Genomic DNA, 16,091 nt, shown 5'->3' on the forward strand with positions numbered 1-16,091 from the left:
ACCATTTATAGACAGAGTAAGTTCTTTCTTGGTACAGACACCAAAGGGAGAAAAGTACCCGGCCTACTCCTGAATTTCCTTGTAGGACTAAAGAGAAAAAAACAAAAAAACAAAAACAAACAACAATCAGAGCTTCTCCATCACAGATTTAAGTTGAGAACTCACTGTGGTAGGAAATTAAGATACCTCCCTTGTGATGACCCATTCTGTGACCAGGAAGCTGAAGGTATCACCAGCAAAAAGAGATGCAGCGGCTAATGCATAGATCAGGAATGGCAACGCAGTGCCACTGACATTATCTCATTCAACAAGCACCTACTGATTAGGACACGCCACACTCTGGGATATAGAAATGAGGGTGCTTACCATTTAATCTAGAGAGAAAGAATATCAAGTAGTTTTAATTTAGATGAGAAGACAAAATTACCACACAACAAATCAATGATGAACAATTCAACCTGGTACATGATTAAGTTTTAGATTGTGTGGTGTAGTTCATAAGTGATATGGTTGCTTTCAGGAGGCTAAAATCAATATAAAGGTCACAAACCTGAATTAAATCTCCACGTGTGGGAATGATTTGGCTGTAAAAAATATTCAGAAGAAAAAGGAACACAGGAGAGAAAATACTAGTATGAAGAGATGAAAAGGACAGATGAGGGCTTGGGATGTAGTTAAGTGTAAAGTACTTGCCTTACATGTGTGAGACATTGGGTCTGATACACAAAGGAAAAAGACAGAAATATAGAAACAAGGGTTAATGAGATAACCTGAGAAAAGCAAAGTGTGCAGTAGGTACGTGCTCATCAACCAAAATAAAAGACTGGTTTTCACCCCTGCCCTCATCCGTCTTTGACCAGAACAAAGGGGGCGTCTCATGATGCTGCAAGGACCTACAGGCACCAGAATTTGACAGGAAGCACACCTCAGTTGCCAACCTGTGCCTTGATTAGGAGTTGGGGAACTGGAAGATTATCCACATAGACCAGGAACAGATGAATAATACCAGAACAGAAGGCACCTCTGTATGCAGAATCAAAGAAGTCAAATATAGCCAAAAAGGATTTCAGGAGGGCAAACCATCATCTGAGTGTCAGCTAAATTACAAATGGCTTAGAAACTCTCATCTATAATTTGGGAGTCTCTACTTAACTAAAACAGAACAAAAATCCTTTGCATGAAATCCAAAAAAGCTTAGAATGAATATAGGGAATACATGACTTTTCTATATTTAATGCTTGCTTTAGATATGACTTCTCCCACCTACTTAATTTTGTTTTGGGGCCATACCTGGAGGTGCTTAGTGCTTACTCCTGGCTCTGTGCTTAGGGATTGCTTCTGGAAGGCTTGGGGGATCACATGGAGTGCTGGGGATCAAATCTGGGTTAGCATCATGTAAGGCAAGTACCTTACCTGCTCTCCAACCCCCTTTACAGAATCCTTGGTTATTTTTCTCTTTTTTGGGGGGAGATACCTAGACCACATCCAGAAGTACTTAAGGGATAGTCCTGGCTCTGTGCTCAAGGGTCACTCTTGGAGGTACTTGTGGTTTTAGGGGACCTATATAACCTTTGTATAGATTGACCTTTTTATTTTTTAAATTAAGGGGACTCCCTGTAATGCTCAGTCTGGGCCTAGTAGTTTGTGTGGTATGGGCCTAGTAGTTTGCTTTTGGGAGCACCCAGGGACCTACCTGTACTGCCTTGAGGGAAAGTGATGTCAAGTCCCTTTGAGTCAAGGTCATATGTTGTCTATCATGAGCTATATCCTCAGCTAATACTTGCTTATCTTATAGTCAAATTTATGTTATAGGGAACCATGGGATTCTCTGAGAGTTGTATTTTGCTTTCTGTGATTCTGGGTTTCCTTTTGGAGTGCCATTTCTACAGCTCCTGCTTAGCTAATTTCTACTTCTCTGTAACTCATTATAATATTTTCTGTTCTATGAAGTATACAGAATTATAGGTAATTCATGGGTGATTTGTGTGATTTATGTAGGATTTATTGGCAGGATGTTAGTGGTCACTGGGTAGGAGAAGGCTGGGAACTCCAGAGTTGGGAAGATATTGACTGAGAAGTGACTGTGGGGAGGTGGGGAATGACGCAGGAGGTAGGGGTGTGTGAGCTGAGGCTCTAATCCCCTGGCACACACGCCACTGTTCCAATAAACTTCATTGACAAAGTACAATTTAAAGATAAAGTTAAGATTTTTAAGATAATATATCCAAAGCACAGGATTTTGTTAGCATAGGCCCATGGGTGACAGTGCTGGTTATAAGCCCATAAACCCAGCACTGTATGTAAATTTTGATTATCATCATGAAATGCAATAAACTGAATTGATCAATATTAAGTGACCAAACGAACCATGGTATAACCTAGAGGTTCCAAAACTTACTTCACCTACTTTTTTTTTTTTTTGTAGGAGTACTGCTATTTATTCAGCCACTGATTAGCTGATTGAATTGTGCATGAACTCCACCTTATTTTTTTTTTCTTTTTCCATTTTTTATAATTTTATTTATTGAATCACCGTGAGAGCAGTTACAGAGCTTTTGGGTCTAAGTCTCAGTCATACAATGAAACACCCGTACCTTCACCAGTGCCCATTCTCCACCAACAAAAATCCCAGTATAACCCCATCCTACACCCTCCCACTGCCTGTGGGGCAGATGATTTCCACATTACTCTCTCTCTCTACTTTGAACACATTCACTATTTCGACATCAGACCCACCATTATTTGAGACTTTACCCCAACACTCAGATCTGCTGAAAAGGCAACAATAGACAATTTGTGTTCTATTGCTAGTTATGAATAACATATGATGTCGTGTGGCTGCAGTAGGGCCATGTGGTTTTGAAATTCTGAAATTTTAACACTTAAATCTGGAGGGATTTGTGCCAAAAGCCACTGAGTTTCGAGATCTGCTCCTGAGTCTCTGGGATCATGGCCGTTGAGCAGCTTGATGAGGAGCCAGAGAGGCCGTTCGTGGGCGATGACCTGGGGTCTCGTTGGGGTGGGGAGGACAGGCCCGGCTCCCCCGCCCCCCACATCCCGTGAGATCCAACAAGTTTCGTCACTGCGGGCCCAAGCCTGACTGTTCAATGGCCTCTGGAGGATGACAGCCACCAAGTCGCCAAGAGGGAGCAGGGGGAGGGACAGCACCCATTCCCCCCTGGGGTGGCCCGGCGACAGTAACCTACTGCGGGGTCCGGACACATTTCTGCCAAAAGCCGCTGTGTTTCGAGATTTGTTTCTGAGTCTCTGGGATCATGGCCGTTAAGCAGCTTGATCAGGAGCCAGAGAGGCTATTCGTGGGCAATGACTTGGGGTCTCGTTGGGGTTGGGAGGACAAGCCCGGCTCCACCCCCATCCTGTGAGGCCCTGTGTGTCTTGTCACTGGGGGCCCAAATGTGACTATCCAGTGGCCTCAGATGGATGGCGGCCACTGGGCCGCCAGGGAGAACAGGCCAAGGCACGAAACCTATTCCCACCTGGGTTGGTCCAGCACCGGTAGCCTACTGCAGAGACCAGACGCATTTCTACCTAAAGCCACTAGGTTCTGAGATTCGTTTCTGAGTCTCTGGGATCATGTCCATTAAGCAGTTCAATCAGGAACCAAAGAGGCCTTGCCTCCAATTATATAGCTGAGCGGGAGGTGGTTTGTGGGTGTGTTTCTCACATACCTAACTTTTGGCCATTTACTTTCTTGGTAAACTTTGCCCCAAGTTTTCGGGGTCTTGCCAAAGGCACAGCAGCAATTTTGGGGTATCTGGAAGTCTGAAGGTGCCATGAAGCTGCTGATGCACTCGCCTCACAGGTACAGATTGACCTGCTGGTGGCACCATACCCCCTCACCTACTTTTTAGAAACAAAACTACTCAATACCTACTTAGAAATCAATGTTGCTTGAGGGAATAGAGTGTCACCCAATTGCACTGTGGCTTCTACTGTCCCCCACCATTATCCAGCACCTCTGGGGATGCAAAACAATCATGTATCCAAGGGTGGACAGGTAGCTCAATGGACTGATTCAAGTTTGATTCCTGGATGGTCCCCTGAACACCAGTGGGAGAAACTCCCCCTCCTTCCTTGAACAGAGCTGAGAGCAGCCCCAGAGCAGTGCTAGGTGTGCTTTCTAATCACACAGCCAGTAAAAGACATGAGACAGCTCAATATATATTGACACAAATGGCCATGAAATATACAAAGAAGTTTGCAGCATATAATGTATCATGATTCCATTAAAATATTAAAAGATGAGAGAACTAGTGCAGCGGGCAAGGAACTTACTTGCCTTGCAATTTGCTATCCGGATTTGATCTTCAGGGCTCTTCCAGGGGTGATCCTTGAGTACAGAGCCAGGAGTAATCCCTGAGCAATGCTGGTTTGTGGACCAATCCCAATCCCTCCCCTTTACCCCGTATAGCAAAACAAATCCAACAAAACCCAACAAACAAATAAAAAAGAACCCTAAAAATTAAAATATGGGATAGCTTAGCATTGGAGTGCATGCTTTGCATGTGGGAGCCCTGGGTTTAATCCCTATTCCATATGGTTTCCTGAACACCAACAGGAATGACCCGTAAGTACATAAGTGCTGAGAGTAGCCCTTGAGCACTACCAGGGGGTCCAAACCTGCTCTCCCACCCCAAAATACATGTAAGTGAGTTTGTGCATATCTATATAAAGGGATATTGGGAAGGTTACTCCAGACTCTTAAAAGTGATAAGAGGGGGAAGGAATTATTACTTTTTATACCTAAAATATTTTAGGTTTCACATTAGCATATACGGTCACTGAAGTTAAAAAATATGGTGAATACTCAACGCTAAGAACTGGGAAGATAGCTCAGAGAGAGTAGTCTGCATGCTTTGTTGAAGAAAGGCCTGGGTTTTATCCCTAGCACTGAGTGTTCTCCTAAGAACCTCTAGGAGTAACTCCTCAGTAGGGAGTAGGCCCCAGCCTCAGAACAAACCAAAATTAAACAAACATAAACTCACCACAAATCTAGAAAAAAAGTTCCTGTGAACATCACTGAAATATTTCTTATTTGCAGGACAGGCTTCTGAAACACTGTTTAGGGGGAAGGCCCTGGGCCACTCCTGTTGATAGATAACTTGACCAACTGGGCCTGCAGATTCAGTACTCAGACTCTGTGATACGAGGCACCACCCGGGCCACCCCAGTAGTACTTATAGGACTAAACCTGGTGGTGACTGGGATCAAATAGTGCAAAAATTCAAGTAGCCTGATAGCTGAGCTTCGAGCACCAACACTTAAGTATGCTTATTTTATTTAACATTTAAGAACATAAAAAGTCATGAAAAATAATTTTTCTGATCTACTAAAAACTACTTTTTAAAATTCTTAGCATTTTTGAGAGGGTCTCCTAAGTGGTGCTCCTGAGGCACTGCACAGGGGACCATGCAGTGCTGGGAATAAAACCTGGACCTCTTACATGCAAAGCACGTTCTCCTGACCTTTTTTATTCAACATTTATTTTTATTTTTTATTTACTTTTTACTACCAGCTTTGTGATCAGAGATTAGCTCTGGCACGTTCAGGGGATCACATGAGGTGCAAGGCAAGTGCCTCACCCATTGTACTGTCTCTCTGGCTCCAATATTTTACTGATCTTAATTTAAATTTTAAACCTTGAAGTTTTGGAAACATTTCATTTTGGAAGTTGGAATAGATTTTATTTAAAAGTTCAGCTCTAGGATTAAGGTAGGAATAAATTCTGCTATAAGAGAAAAATGTCTTGAAAGAAAAAAATAGTAGCTAGTATCAGTAAATGTGTTAATAATAAAATAATAAAAACGTGTCTAAATTTGTAGATCTAAGGACTGAAATTAGGTCAAAAATATTAAAAAAAATATGGCGCATATGCTGCCTGAGCCCTTGTGCTGCTTGCGCCCACGTGGCTGAGCACATGTGGGTTGAGCACATGTGTCTCGCGCATCTCCCCTCTTGAGATGTGTACTTTCATGCTTTTCTGTCTAATGCTAGGATGTGTGTAGGGGCTCTCTCTCTGCCATTGGAGAAGCCCATGTTCTCTCTTGAGTACGTTACTCTCTCACTCTTTCCAAAACCTCCAAATAAAATCTATTTATTTAAAAAAGAAATATGTAACTGGAAATTTCTCCTAAAATTCAAAATAAAGGCTAACAGAAATATATATAAACAAACAAAGGTAATTTTATAAAATCTATAGATTTAGTATTTATTTTCTTATAATTTACTTATCTATTTTATGAAGTCTGATATACATAAAAATAAAAAATTGAGTTGGTCTCTCTTCCCAAAAATAAAAACCTTATAATCCACAAAGAACTTTCTGTGTGACTGAGGTTGGCATTACCAATCTCAGTGAACATAAGTAATAATCAAATTTGGAAGGATTCAAAACATCAATTAATTGAATTTTGGGACATAGTACACTCTAGGGAGTGACCATAATCACGGCAGAGCTACAGTGAAACCAAGCTTTAGTAAGCCCTGAGCACAACTGTGCTTGGCCCAATTTTTTTTAAATAAAGTACTAATGAAAACCATCCATTGAAGTGTCATGACTAGGATTTAGGATGTTACATGTGTATATGTTTTGTACTTACCTACTTAGAAATCATGAAAGTTCTAATCAGATACAGAGCTTAGCACATAGTAAGTTCTCAGTTTTTGTTGAGTAAATCAAGATAGTAGATTAATCAAAGAAAGAAAAAAAGCATTTTAAAAGAAAGTATTTTTTCCTTATTTTTTTGAACTATTTTTTACCATCATTGCTGGAGTCTTCAACAGGGGATGCCGAGTCCACATACTCTAGAATTCCTTTTGTGATTTCAACCACCTGAAGCTTCCTGACTCTGAGTAGGTCTGTATCTCTTAAACCTTCTTCCAATTGTTTGACAACTTCCTTTCTGGGATGGGAAGTCAGAACAGTAATCTGAAAATAAATCCAAGGATCAATGTAGTCTACTAGTTTCCCTGATGTGAGGAACATAACAGGAGGATAAACACAGCAAAAGTCTGTAGAAGTGGCTATTATTTTAAAGACACAGAAGAGAATTTAATAATAAATTACAAGTCAAATTTTTTTTGACGAGTTCTGATAGGAGAAATCATTATAGGAGTCTTACAAAGAGACTATACCTTAACCAGAAAGTATTGAGTTGAGAAACCATCCCTGTTTTTGTTTTTAAACACTGCTTAGAGCACTGGCAATATCTGTTGCTCAAAAACAATTTGAGTTTTTGATAAAATAAAGGAGGCAGGACCTTTACATTTCACTCACTAACTTTGTACTGAATCAGAGAGATTCTATGTACCTTTCTCAAGTGCTGCTTCTACGGAGATTTCTCTACTTGCTCATCTGGATACAGCAAGCCAGTTCTTTGATTGCTTGACTCCACATGTATTTACTTTTAACCAATATGTCTAACCTGAAGGAATACTGAGGTGTTTGGTATAATTTATTCATTCCACCTGAATATATACATTGTATATTTTATTACTAGATTTTTGTTTGTTTTGGGGCCAAGCCTCAAAGTGCTCAGATAGGTGCCAGAAAGTCATTCTTGTTTCTCAGGGGACTATACGGTGCTAGGAATTGAATCCAGGAATCCTGCATGCAAAGCAGTTGCTCAATCTGTTAAACTATTTCTCCAGCCCCTTTTATTCAAGTTTGGTCTAGAATTTAAAACAGAAAAACGTAAATATATAAAAAAAATGTCTTCACTTAAACACTTTTGACTAATGCTGCAGGATGCAAACAAAATTTTGATGTTTAAAATTCATTTGTTAGGGGGTATGGTGCCACCAGCAGGTCAATCTGTACCTGTGAGGTGAGTGCATCAGCAGCCTCATGGCGCCTGCAGACTTCCAGATACCCCAAAATTGCTGCTGTGCCTTTGGCAAGACCCCGAAAACTTGGGGCAAAGTTTACCAAGAAAGTAAATGGCCAAAAGTTAGGTATGTGAGACACACACCCACAAACCACCTCCCGCTCAGCTATATAATTGGAGGCAAGGCCTCTTTGGTTCCTGATTGAACTGCTTAATGGACATGATCCCAGAGACTCAGAAACGAATCTCAGAACCTAGTGGCTTTAGGTAGAAATGCGTTTGGTCTCTACAGTAGGCTACCGGTGCTGGACCAACCCAGGTGGGAATAGGTTTCGTGCCTTGGCCTGTTCTCCCTGGCGGCCCAGTGACTGCCATCCTTCAGAGGCCACTGGATAGTCACATTTGGGCCCCCAGTGACGAGACACACAGGGCCTCACGGGATAAGGGTGGAGCTGGGCTTGTCCTTCCCACCCCAACGAGACCCCAAGTCATCGCCCACGAATGGCCTCTCTGGCTCCTGATCGAGCTGCTTAACGGCCATGATCCCAGAGACTCAGAAACAAATCTCGAAACACAGCGGCTTTTGGCAGAAATGTGTCCGGACCCCGCAGTAGGTTACTGTCGCCGGGCCACCCCAGGGGGGAATGGGTGCTGTCCCTCCCCCTGATCCCTCTTGGCAACTTGGTGGCTGTCATCCTCCAGAGGCCATTGAACAGTCAGGCTTGGGCCCGCAGTGACGAAACTTGTTGGGTCTCACAGGATGGGGGGGGGGAGGTGGAGCCGGGCCTGTCCTCCCCACCCTAATGAGACCCCAAGTCATCGCCCACAAACGGCCTCTCTGGCTCCTCATCAAGCTGCTCAATGGCCTTGATCCCAGAGACTCAGGAGCAGATCTCTAAACCCAGTGGCTTTTGGCACAAATCCCTCCAGATTTAAGTGTTAAAATTTCAGAATTTCAAAACCACATGGCCCTACTGCAGCCACACGACATCATATGTTATTCATAACCAGCAATAGAACACAAATTGTCTATTGTTGCCTTTTCAGCAGATCTGAGTGTTGGGGTAAAACCTTAAATAATGGTGGATCTGGTGTCGAAATATTGAATGTGATCAAAGTAGAGAGAGTAAAGTAGAAATCATCTGCCCCACAGGCAGAGGGAGGGTGTGGGATGGGGGTATACTGGGATTTTTGGTGGTGGAGAATGGGCACTGGTGAAGGTACGGGTGTTTCATTGTATTACTGAGACTTAGACCCAAAAGCTTTGTAACTGCTCTCACGGTGATTCAATAAATAAAATTATAAAAAATGGAAAAAGAAAAAAAAATTCATTTGTTGGATTCCTGAGATTATTGGATCATAAAAGTATCCCCCTCTTTTTAGGAACTATATTCAGTCACACTTAGAGGAACTGGCAATGCATTGTCACTCCTGGCAATGTGTAGTCTAGTGGTATGAGCCTGATTTATAAGGTGGGTGATGCAGCACTTCTTGGGTTAGCAGGGCCAGCAGTGCGGGGAGGCCTTGACGTGGGAGAGATTAAACACAGGGCCTTATGCTTTCTAGGCATGTGCTAACTTGAGCAATATTCCTGGCTCTAAAAGTGTTTCAATTTACACTTATGCAGATTTAATGAAGTAGTCAGTCATGATTTATTTATCTTTTTAGATTACCTCAGATTGGCACTAGAAATTCAACAACTTTAACATTTGTACATTTACTCATCCCCTTGCTCAATTTGATACCAAAATTTGATTCTGAATAATTATAAATTCTTAGGAGGGTACTTCATTTTATTTTTTGTTGTTGTATCAGGAATTGAAACCATGGCCTCACACATACAAGGCAAGTGTTCTACAACTGAGCCATAATTCCCACACTCAATAATCCTAAATCCTTTGATTAAATCATGTAATTAGTGGCAAAATGAATGGAACTGGAAGATATCATGTTAAATGAAGTAAATCAGAAAAAGGGTAAACATTGGATGATCTTACTTATATATGGTACATAGGATAACTGAAAGAGGGAATGCAATATTCTAAAGGGGAGGTGCCTGGATCACCTTTGGCCCCAGAGTATAGGGAGGAGAAGGACAGATAAGGAATAAAATTGAGGGGAGAAGAAGAGAGAGACAGGAAGCAACAGGAGGCAGAGGGTCAAGGGAATTTTGGTACATGGGTTATGTAAAGGAGGAGTATAGCTAAATATCCAAACCACAGAGAAACAACACTGAAAACAGATACAAATTTCAACAACCAAACTTAAAAATGTTCCTGTCAAGGTGGCAGTTTGGTGAGGAGTGGGGGTGGGGACAACCAGGGAATTCTGGTGGAAGGAAGTTGCTGTATGCCTAAAACTCAACTATGAATAACTTTGTAGAGCATGATGATTTAATAAAATAAAAAATAATTAGAAGTTATTAAAAGTACCCAGAAAATATTAAAATGTAATATTTTAACATTACATTTCATAAATGTAAACTTTACATTTATTATATAAAATCCAGAGATCTGAGACAAATGGCATATGCAGCTTTTATACTGATTCCAGTTTTTCCTTATAATTCACTTCAATTTATATTTTAACTTTTTTAATTAAAAAAGTTTTCCTCTTTTTCTTGTTTTTCAAACCCATGTTCTCCCCGAATACATACCTCATTTGCTTGTCTCTATGCTCCTTTGCTTGCCTAGTTCACTCTGGAGAGAGTCCATGTTCTCTCTTGTATACCTATTTCCCCTCTTTTTTGCCTCATACATTTCTAATTAAGCTTTGTTCAATAAAAATTATCTTGCCTCACAAAAAAGTGTTTTTTTCCACCTCTGGTGTGGTTAAGGATTTATGCCAGGCTCTGTGCTCAGGGGTCACTTTTGGAGGTTCTTGGAATAGGGATTGAAGCTGACTCTATAGCAAGTGCTTTACCCTTTGCAGTATCTCTCTGGCCCCAAAGAATAGTTTTTTTTTCCCTCCCAGTGCATATTTTTAGAGCTCCTCCTATGCCTAGCTTTGCAGTAAGAATTGCACAAGTTACATACAAGAAAGGGGAAAAACAAGTTTTCTGCCTCTAGAGGGCCAAAAGTCTATACTTGAAAATTACATTCAAGGGGCTGAAGAAATAGTATAGCAGGTAGGGCATTTGCTTTGCATGTCTTTGACCCGGGTTTGATCCCTGGTATACCATATGGTCCCCTGAGTACCACCAGGAGTAATTTCAGATAGCAGACTCAGGGGTAACCTGTGCTGGGCATCACAGGGTGTGACCCCAAAAGCCAAACAAACAAACAAAATCCCCAAAAAACCAAAACAATAAAATTATGTTCAATGTTTATGAAAGAGCACAATATAAGGATGATAAATAATTAAATAATGAAGCATTGAAGTGGAGTGAAATGGGTAACATGGCTTAGAGCTTGAAGCCAGTATGTCTTACCTCCAAGCAAGTGTAGTTCAGACCTGCACCTGTGGGCACGTATCTGCTATACTCTTTAAACTGCTGGAGCCCATCCTCTATTGCCACCTGCAGAGAAGTGCTTTGGGGTCTGAAACAACCTTCTCTTTGTAGCATGCGAAGTTCAGAGATACAGGCCTGAAGCCTAGCAAAGTTTCCTTTCACTTGCTGCAGAGAAAACACAAATAAAAAATATACATCTTTAGTTACCCTGGTCTCAAATAAAATGACTCACTTAACTTCATTATAAACTATGCCCCAGAAGTCTTTCCCCTTTTTGTCCTCTTAATTTCAAAGCTGCTTGAGTCTTCGGGTAAAATCTAAGAATTGGGACTTAATTCTTACCCAAAGAGAACCTTTAATCGATACAGCAAGAGAAGAAAGTTGTCAAGAAAGTTGTGAAAATAAATGAACCATAGGTATAGATAAGTAATCTTTGAACATTTCTCACGTAGCACCTAAAGAATAATATGCTTCCTTATACATCTTTAAATTGCTGTCTAGATCTTAAAGAGTAAGCAGTTTCTAAGGATGTCATTTCTGGCATATTTTAAATATCAATATATTAAAATAGCCATCACTTTAAAAAAACCCCAAAGTTTATAATAAAAATACTGCAGCAACTTGATGTTACTAATTTTAAAAAGTGCACAAGAAAGCTTTTTCTTTTTTAAAATTTTCTTTTTGGGTCACATCTACTTCTGGCTAGGTGCTCAGGGTTCACTATCAGTATGCACTGGAGCTGGGAACTGAACCTGGTGGGGGACAAGCATGCACAGCAAGCCCTCTCAGCTATCTCCTCAGTCCAGTTTTTCTTTCTTTTCATTTCTTTTAAAATTATTTTTAATATATATGTACATATATTTTATTTATTTTTTGGGGCCACATCTTTTGTACTCAGGTGTACTCCTGTCTCTGAGCACAGGAATCATTCATGGTGGGCTCCGGGAACATATGTGGTGCCAGAAATCAAAGTTGGGTCAAGCATGTGCAAGGCAAGAATCCTACCTGCTATGCTATTGCTCTGGCCCCTATGTTTTTCTTTTTAATAGATATAAAATATATTGTTCCCTTTTTTCTAGTTGAATCTATATTTCCATGTTAATTTTCCTACAGTTTATTATAATGTGATACAATTTTTGGTAGGAAATCTTTTGTTGATATTAGGAGGTTGAGGGATGACTCTGAGGTAAATAGTGCCTACCTTGCAAGTCTGAGGCAATGAGTTCAATTCCCAGGACACCCACTTGCACTAAGTGCAATTCTGGTGGTGATGATTCTTGGGGCACCCAGTGCTGTGATAGAATGTGCATATCTGTGAACAGACACTTTCCCAAACAAGATACACAGACGGCCCCATAGATATATGAAACAGTCCTCATTGTCACTGCTGATCAGGGAAATGCAAATCAAAACAACAATGAGATATATCTCATGCCAGTGAGAATGGCATATGTCAAAAAGTCTAGAAATGGTGTTGGTGAGGTTGTGGTAAGAGAAGAAGCTTCATTCACTACTGGTGGAAATGTCTTCTGGTTCAGCCTCTATGAAAAGCAATGTGGATATCTCTTAAAAATAAGAATAGAATTTGCCTTGCATGCTACTGATCTGCATTTGATTCCCAGCATCTCATATGATCCCCTGAATACTGCCAGGAGTGATTCATGAGCATAAAACTAGGAGTAAGCCCTGGACACCTCTGGGTGTGGGCCAAAAACAAAAAAAAATACTCTTTTCTCTCTTTAAGTAAATAGTTCCTTCCTTCACTCTGCTTGGTATTTGCACGGATGGAGATTCTCTGTAGAAATCAAACCTCATTTTCTGTTGGAGGAAGAATGAAGTAGTTGCTTTTTTCTAAAGTGGAGGGGCGACTCTGAAGGACAATCTGCTTTTGAAACAGATATTCAGTTATCTTGCTACTTTATACTTTTCCTTTGATTTTACCTACAGAAATACTTGGCTCTGTCAGTTCCAAAGCCTTTTCAGGGCTTCCTTAGACTTCCCTACTAATGTGTTAGGATTCAGTTCTCTTGGGCCTTCTAATCATCTCATTACTTTTTTCCGGGAGGATTTATATTGTGGTGAGAGACATTTCTCATTGTCTTTTGATATCTAATCTCTTTCTGTAGGTAATAAAATAGTCAATGTTTACTTGGGAATTATGACTGTCTAGAATAATGACTAAAATTTCCAGTTTCTCAAATAGCTAGAGGTTCAGTGTGGTTAAATTCTCATCCAGCCCTTTGCCTGGAAGACACTTTATTACTGAGTCATCCTGGGTCCCACTGGGAGCACTTAAAAAATAATATTTCTACAGTAGTTTTAATGTTGTCTTCCCTGTATCCCCCAGACCCCCACCTTCTGTTCCCTTCCCTTGCCTTGGTAATCTTAGTTCTGTTACCAGAGACTAAAGTTTTTTTTTTCATTCAGCATAGATTCGTTCCCTTCTTTGTTTCTTTATATGCCACGCATGAGTGAGATCATTCAGCATTTGTTCTTCTCCCTCATTTCAATTGACATAATATAGCTTCATTCAAACTGTAACAAAAGGTAGGATTTAATCTTTTCTTACGGCTGAGTAGCACTGCATTATATATATTATATATAACATAATTACTTTTTTATTTTTGGATTTTGGGGTCACACCCACTGTCCTCTGGCTGTGCTCAGGGGACCATATGAAGTGCTGGAGATTAAGCCCAGGTGAGCCATGTATGTATAAGGCAATCACTGTACCTGTTCCACTATTGCTCTGGCCTCCACAATTGCTTTATTTACTCATCTGGTTCTGGGAATCATTTTGGGAGTTAGTTTCAAATCTTGACTATTGTAAATAGTGCTGCAATAAATATTGATGTGCGTGTACTTTTTGAATGAGTGTTTTATGTCTTGAGATAGACGCTAAGGAGTTGAATTGTTGGATTATATAGTACTTTTATCTTTAACTTCTTGAAAAGGTGCCATATTGTTTTCCAAAGAGGTTAAACCTGGTTAGTATTGCCATGGATTGAGATTCTCTGTAGAAATCAAATCTCATTGTCTGTTGGAGGAAGGATGAAGTAGTTGCCTTTTTTCTGAAGTGGAGGGGTGACTCCTTTTCACTGCAGCTTTTGATAAGTGTTTTTAAAAGGTGAGGCAGTTTTGCTCTTGTTTTCTCTCTCTTTTTTTCTAGATGAAACACAGACATAAGTGTGGTCAATGAGGACCATAAAATAGTAGCTAGGGCTGGAGCGAGAGCTCAGCTGGGAGGACATTTGCCTTGCATGTGGCTGACCTGGGTTCGATTCCCGGCATCCCATATGGTTCCCTGAGCACCTCCAGGAATGATTCCTGAGTGCAGAGCCAGGAGTAACCCCTGAGCATTTCCAGGTGTGGCCCCAGAAACAAAAAAATTAGTAGCTATGCTGCATAAAAGATGGTGGAGTGACAAAAATGAACATAGCTCCTTACAGAAGGATTTGCCACACCATCCCTTGATTGTCTAAACTTACTTGAGAGGAATAAACTTCTATTTATGTTACTTTTGTTCTGAGATTTCTATTTCTCACAGCCAACTGTTATTTCACTGACTCAATGATATTTAAACGATATCAGGTAATGAGATGCTTGGGTAGTGCTTTGGAGGAGCTAATAATAAAAGGGTGTTTCTAATAACCTACTTTAAAATAATCAAAATTATACTTTTGTGCATTTAGATTTTCTAAAATTAGAACATAATTCTTTATGAAAATAAGACACCAAGTGCATTTTAATTTTGCAAATGAAAACAAAATGCTTAGAATGTCTGCTGAAGTTAAAATTTAAAAAAGAAACAGAATGATTTTCTTATGTCTCTTCCAAGGGAAAACAATAACATTTAGGTAAAGGAAATTATCTAATAAGATAGAAAGTGCTGTCTATTTGAGTACCGGAAAATTTTGCCAAATGAAGTGGTTTTGGAAATATTGAAATTAAGCCATCTTTCTTACAATAATTGGATAATAAGACCAATTCTGCATAGAAACTCTACTGGTTGACAAGTAAAATCAAATGATCAAGGTAGAAGACTACGTACTTCCAGATTACAGGGAATCATGCACTCAGTTCATCTAAACGATTGCAGCATTTGAAACATGCTCTACAGGAAGCAGGGCAAAATACAGCTATACTTTATGGCTCTTTTAAATGGAATCTGATCTCTCAGGAATTCTCTCCTAATCATTTTGATCTGGAAGTGATTTAAAAATGCAAGCTTTGCAGAAACATTGATTGCTTAGGATCTGAAGAGCTCATATAATTTGGCTAAGAAACAATTTCTTTATATCAAAGATTGATGATAGATTGATAAATGTTAGAGAAAGTCTTGTATTGTTCATAGCTCTTTTCCTCATGAGTTATCTCGGTAGCATTCCATCCAGCAACAAAGTAAGTAGTGTAGAACTGAGCACAAAATCAGTAAGGTGAGGTTGTGGATCTATGGGGAGCTGTTAGCTAAAGATGACAAGAATGAGTAGTAGAAAAATGAAGTGTGGTACTGAAGTTGGGGTTCTGCAGTTACTAGCAATATACAGTCTGAGCAGCTAAATTCCTAATTTTCCCTCCCTCCCCCCCTTCTCTGGAATGAGAAGTTAGGGATTTCCATCGTGGAAGATTCGAATGTGCTCTGAAAAGTCTCTAAGTTGAAATGTGGAACTTATAATCACTTCTCCATCTAAACTCAGCTGTAATTTTTATTTTTTAGTTATAATTTATTTTACCACAAACTCAAGTTTTCTGCGTTAGATAATCTGAGTGGGTAACAAGGTGCAGACTGAAGA

The 16,091-nt window shown here is 40.1% G+C and overlaps 1 protein-coding gene across 1 annotated transcript in view; it reads right to left on the bottom strand.

Annotated features, from left to right (window-relative positions):
* Positions 1-16,091, bottom strand: part of M1AP (meiosis 1 associated protein) — an 80,338-nt gene that overhangs the window by 56,362 nt on the left and 7,885 nt on the right. Inside the window, exons 2-3 of the mRNA XM_056118922.1 lie at positions 11,278-11,463; positions 6,781-6,949 (exon numbers count right to left, since the gene is read on the bottom strand). Of these exons, the coding sequence (XP_055974897.1) occupies positions 6,781-6,949; positions 11,278-11,463 (355 nt within the window). The remainder of the gene's footprint in view (positions 1-6,780; positions 6,950-11,277; positions 11,464-16,091) is intronic.

The sequence above is a fragment of the Sorex fumeus genome, unplaced genomic scaffold (assembly GCF_029834395.1).
Source record: "Sorex fumeus unplaced genomic scaffold, SorFum_2.1 ptg000003l, whole genome shotgun sequence".
Taxonomy (NCBI): domain Eukaryota; kingdom Metazoa; phylum Chordata; class Mammalia; order Eulipotyphla; family Soricidae; genus Sorex; species Sorex fumeus.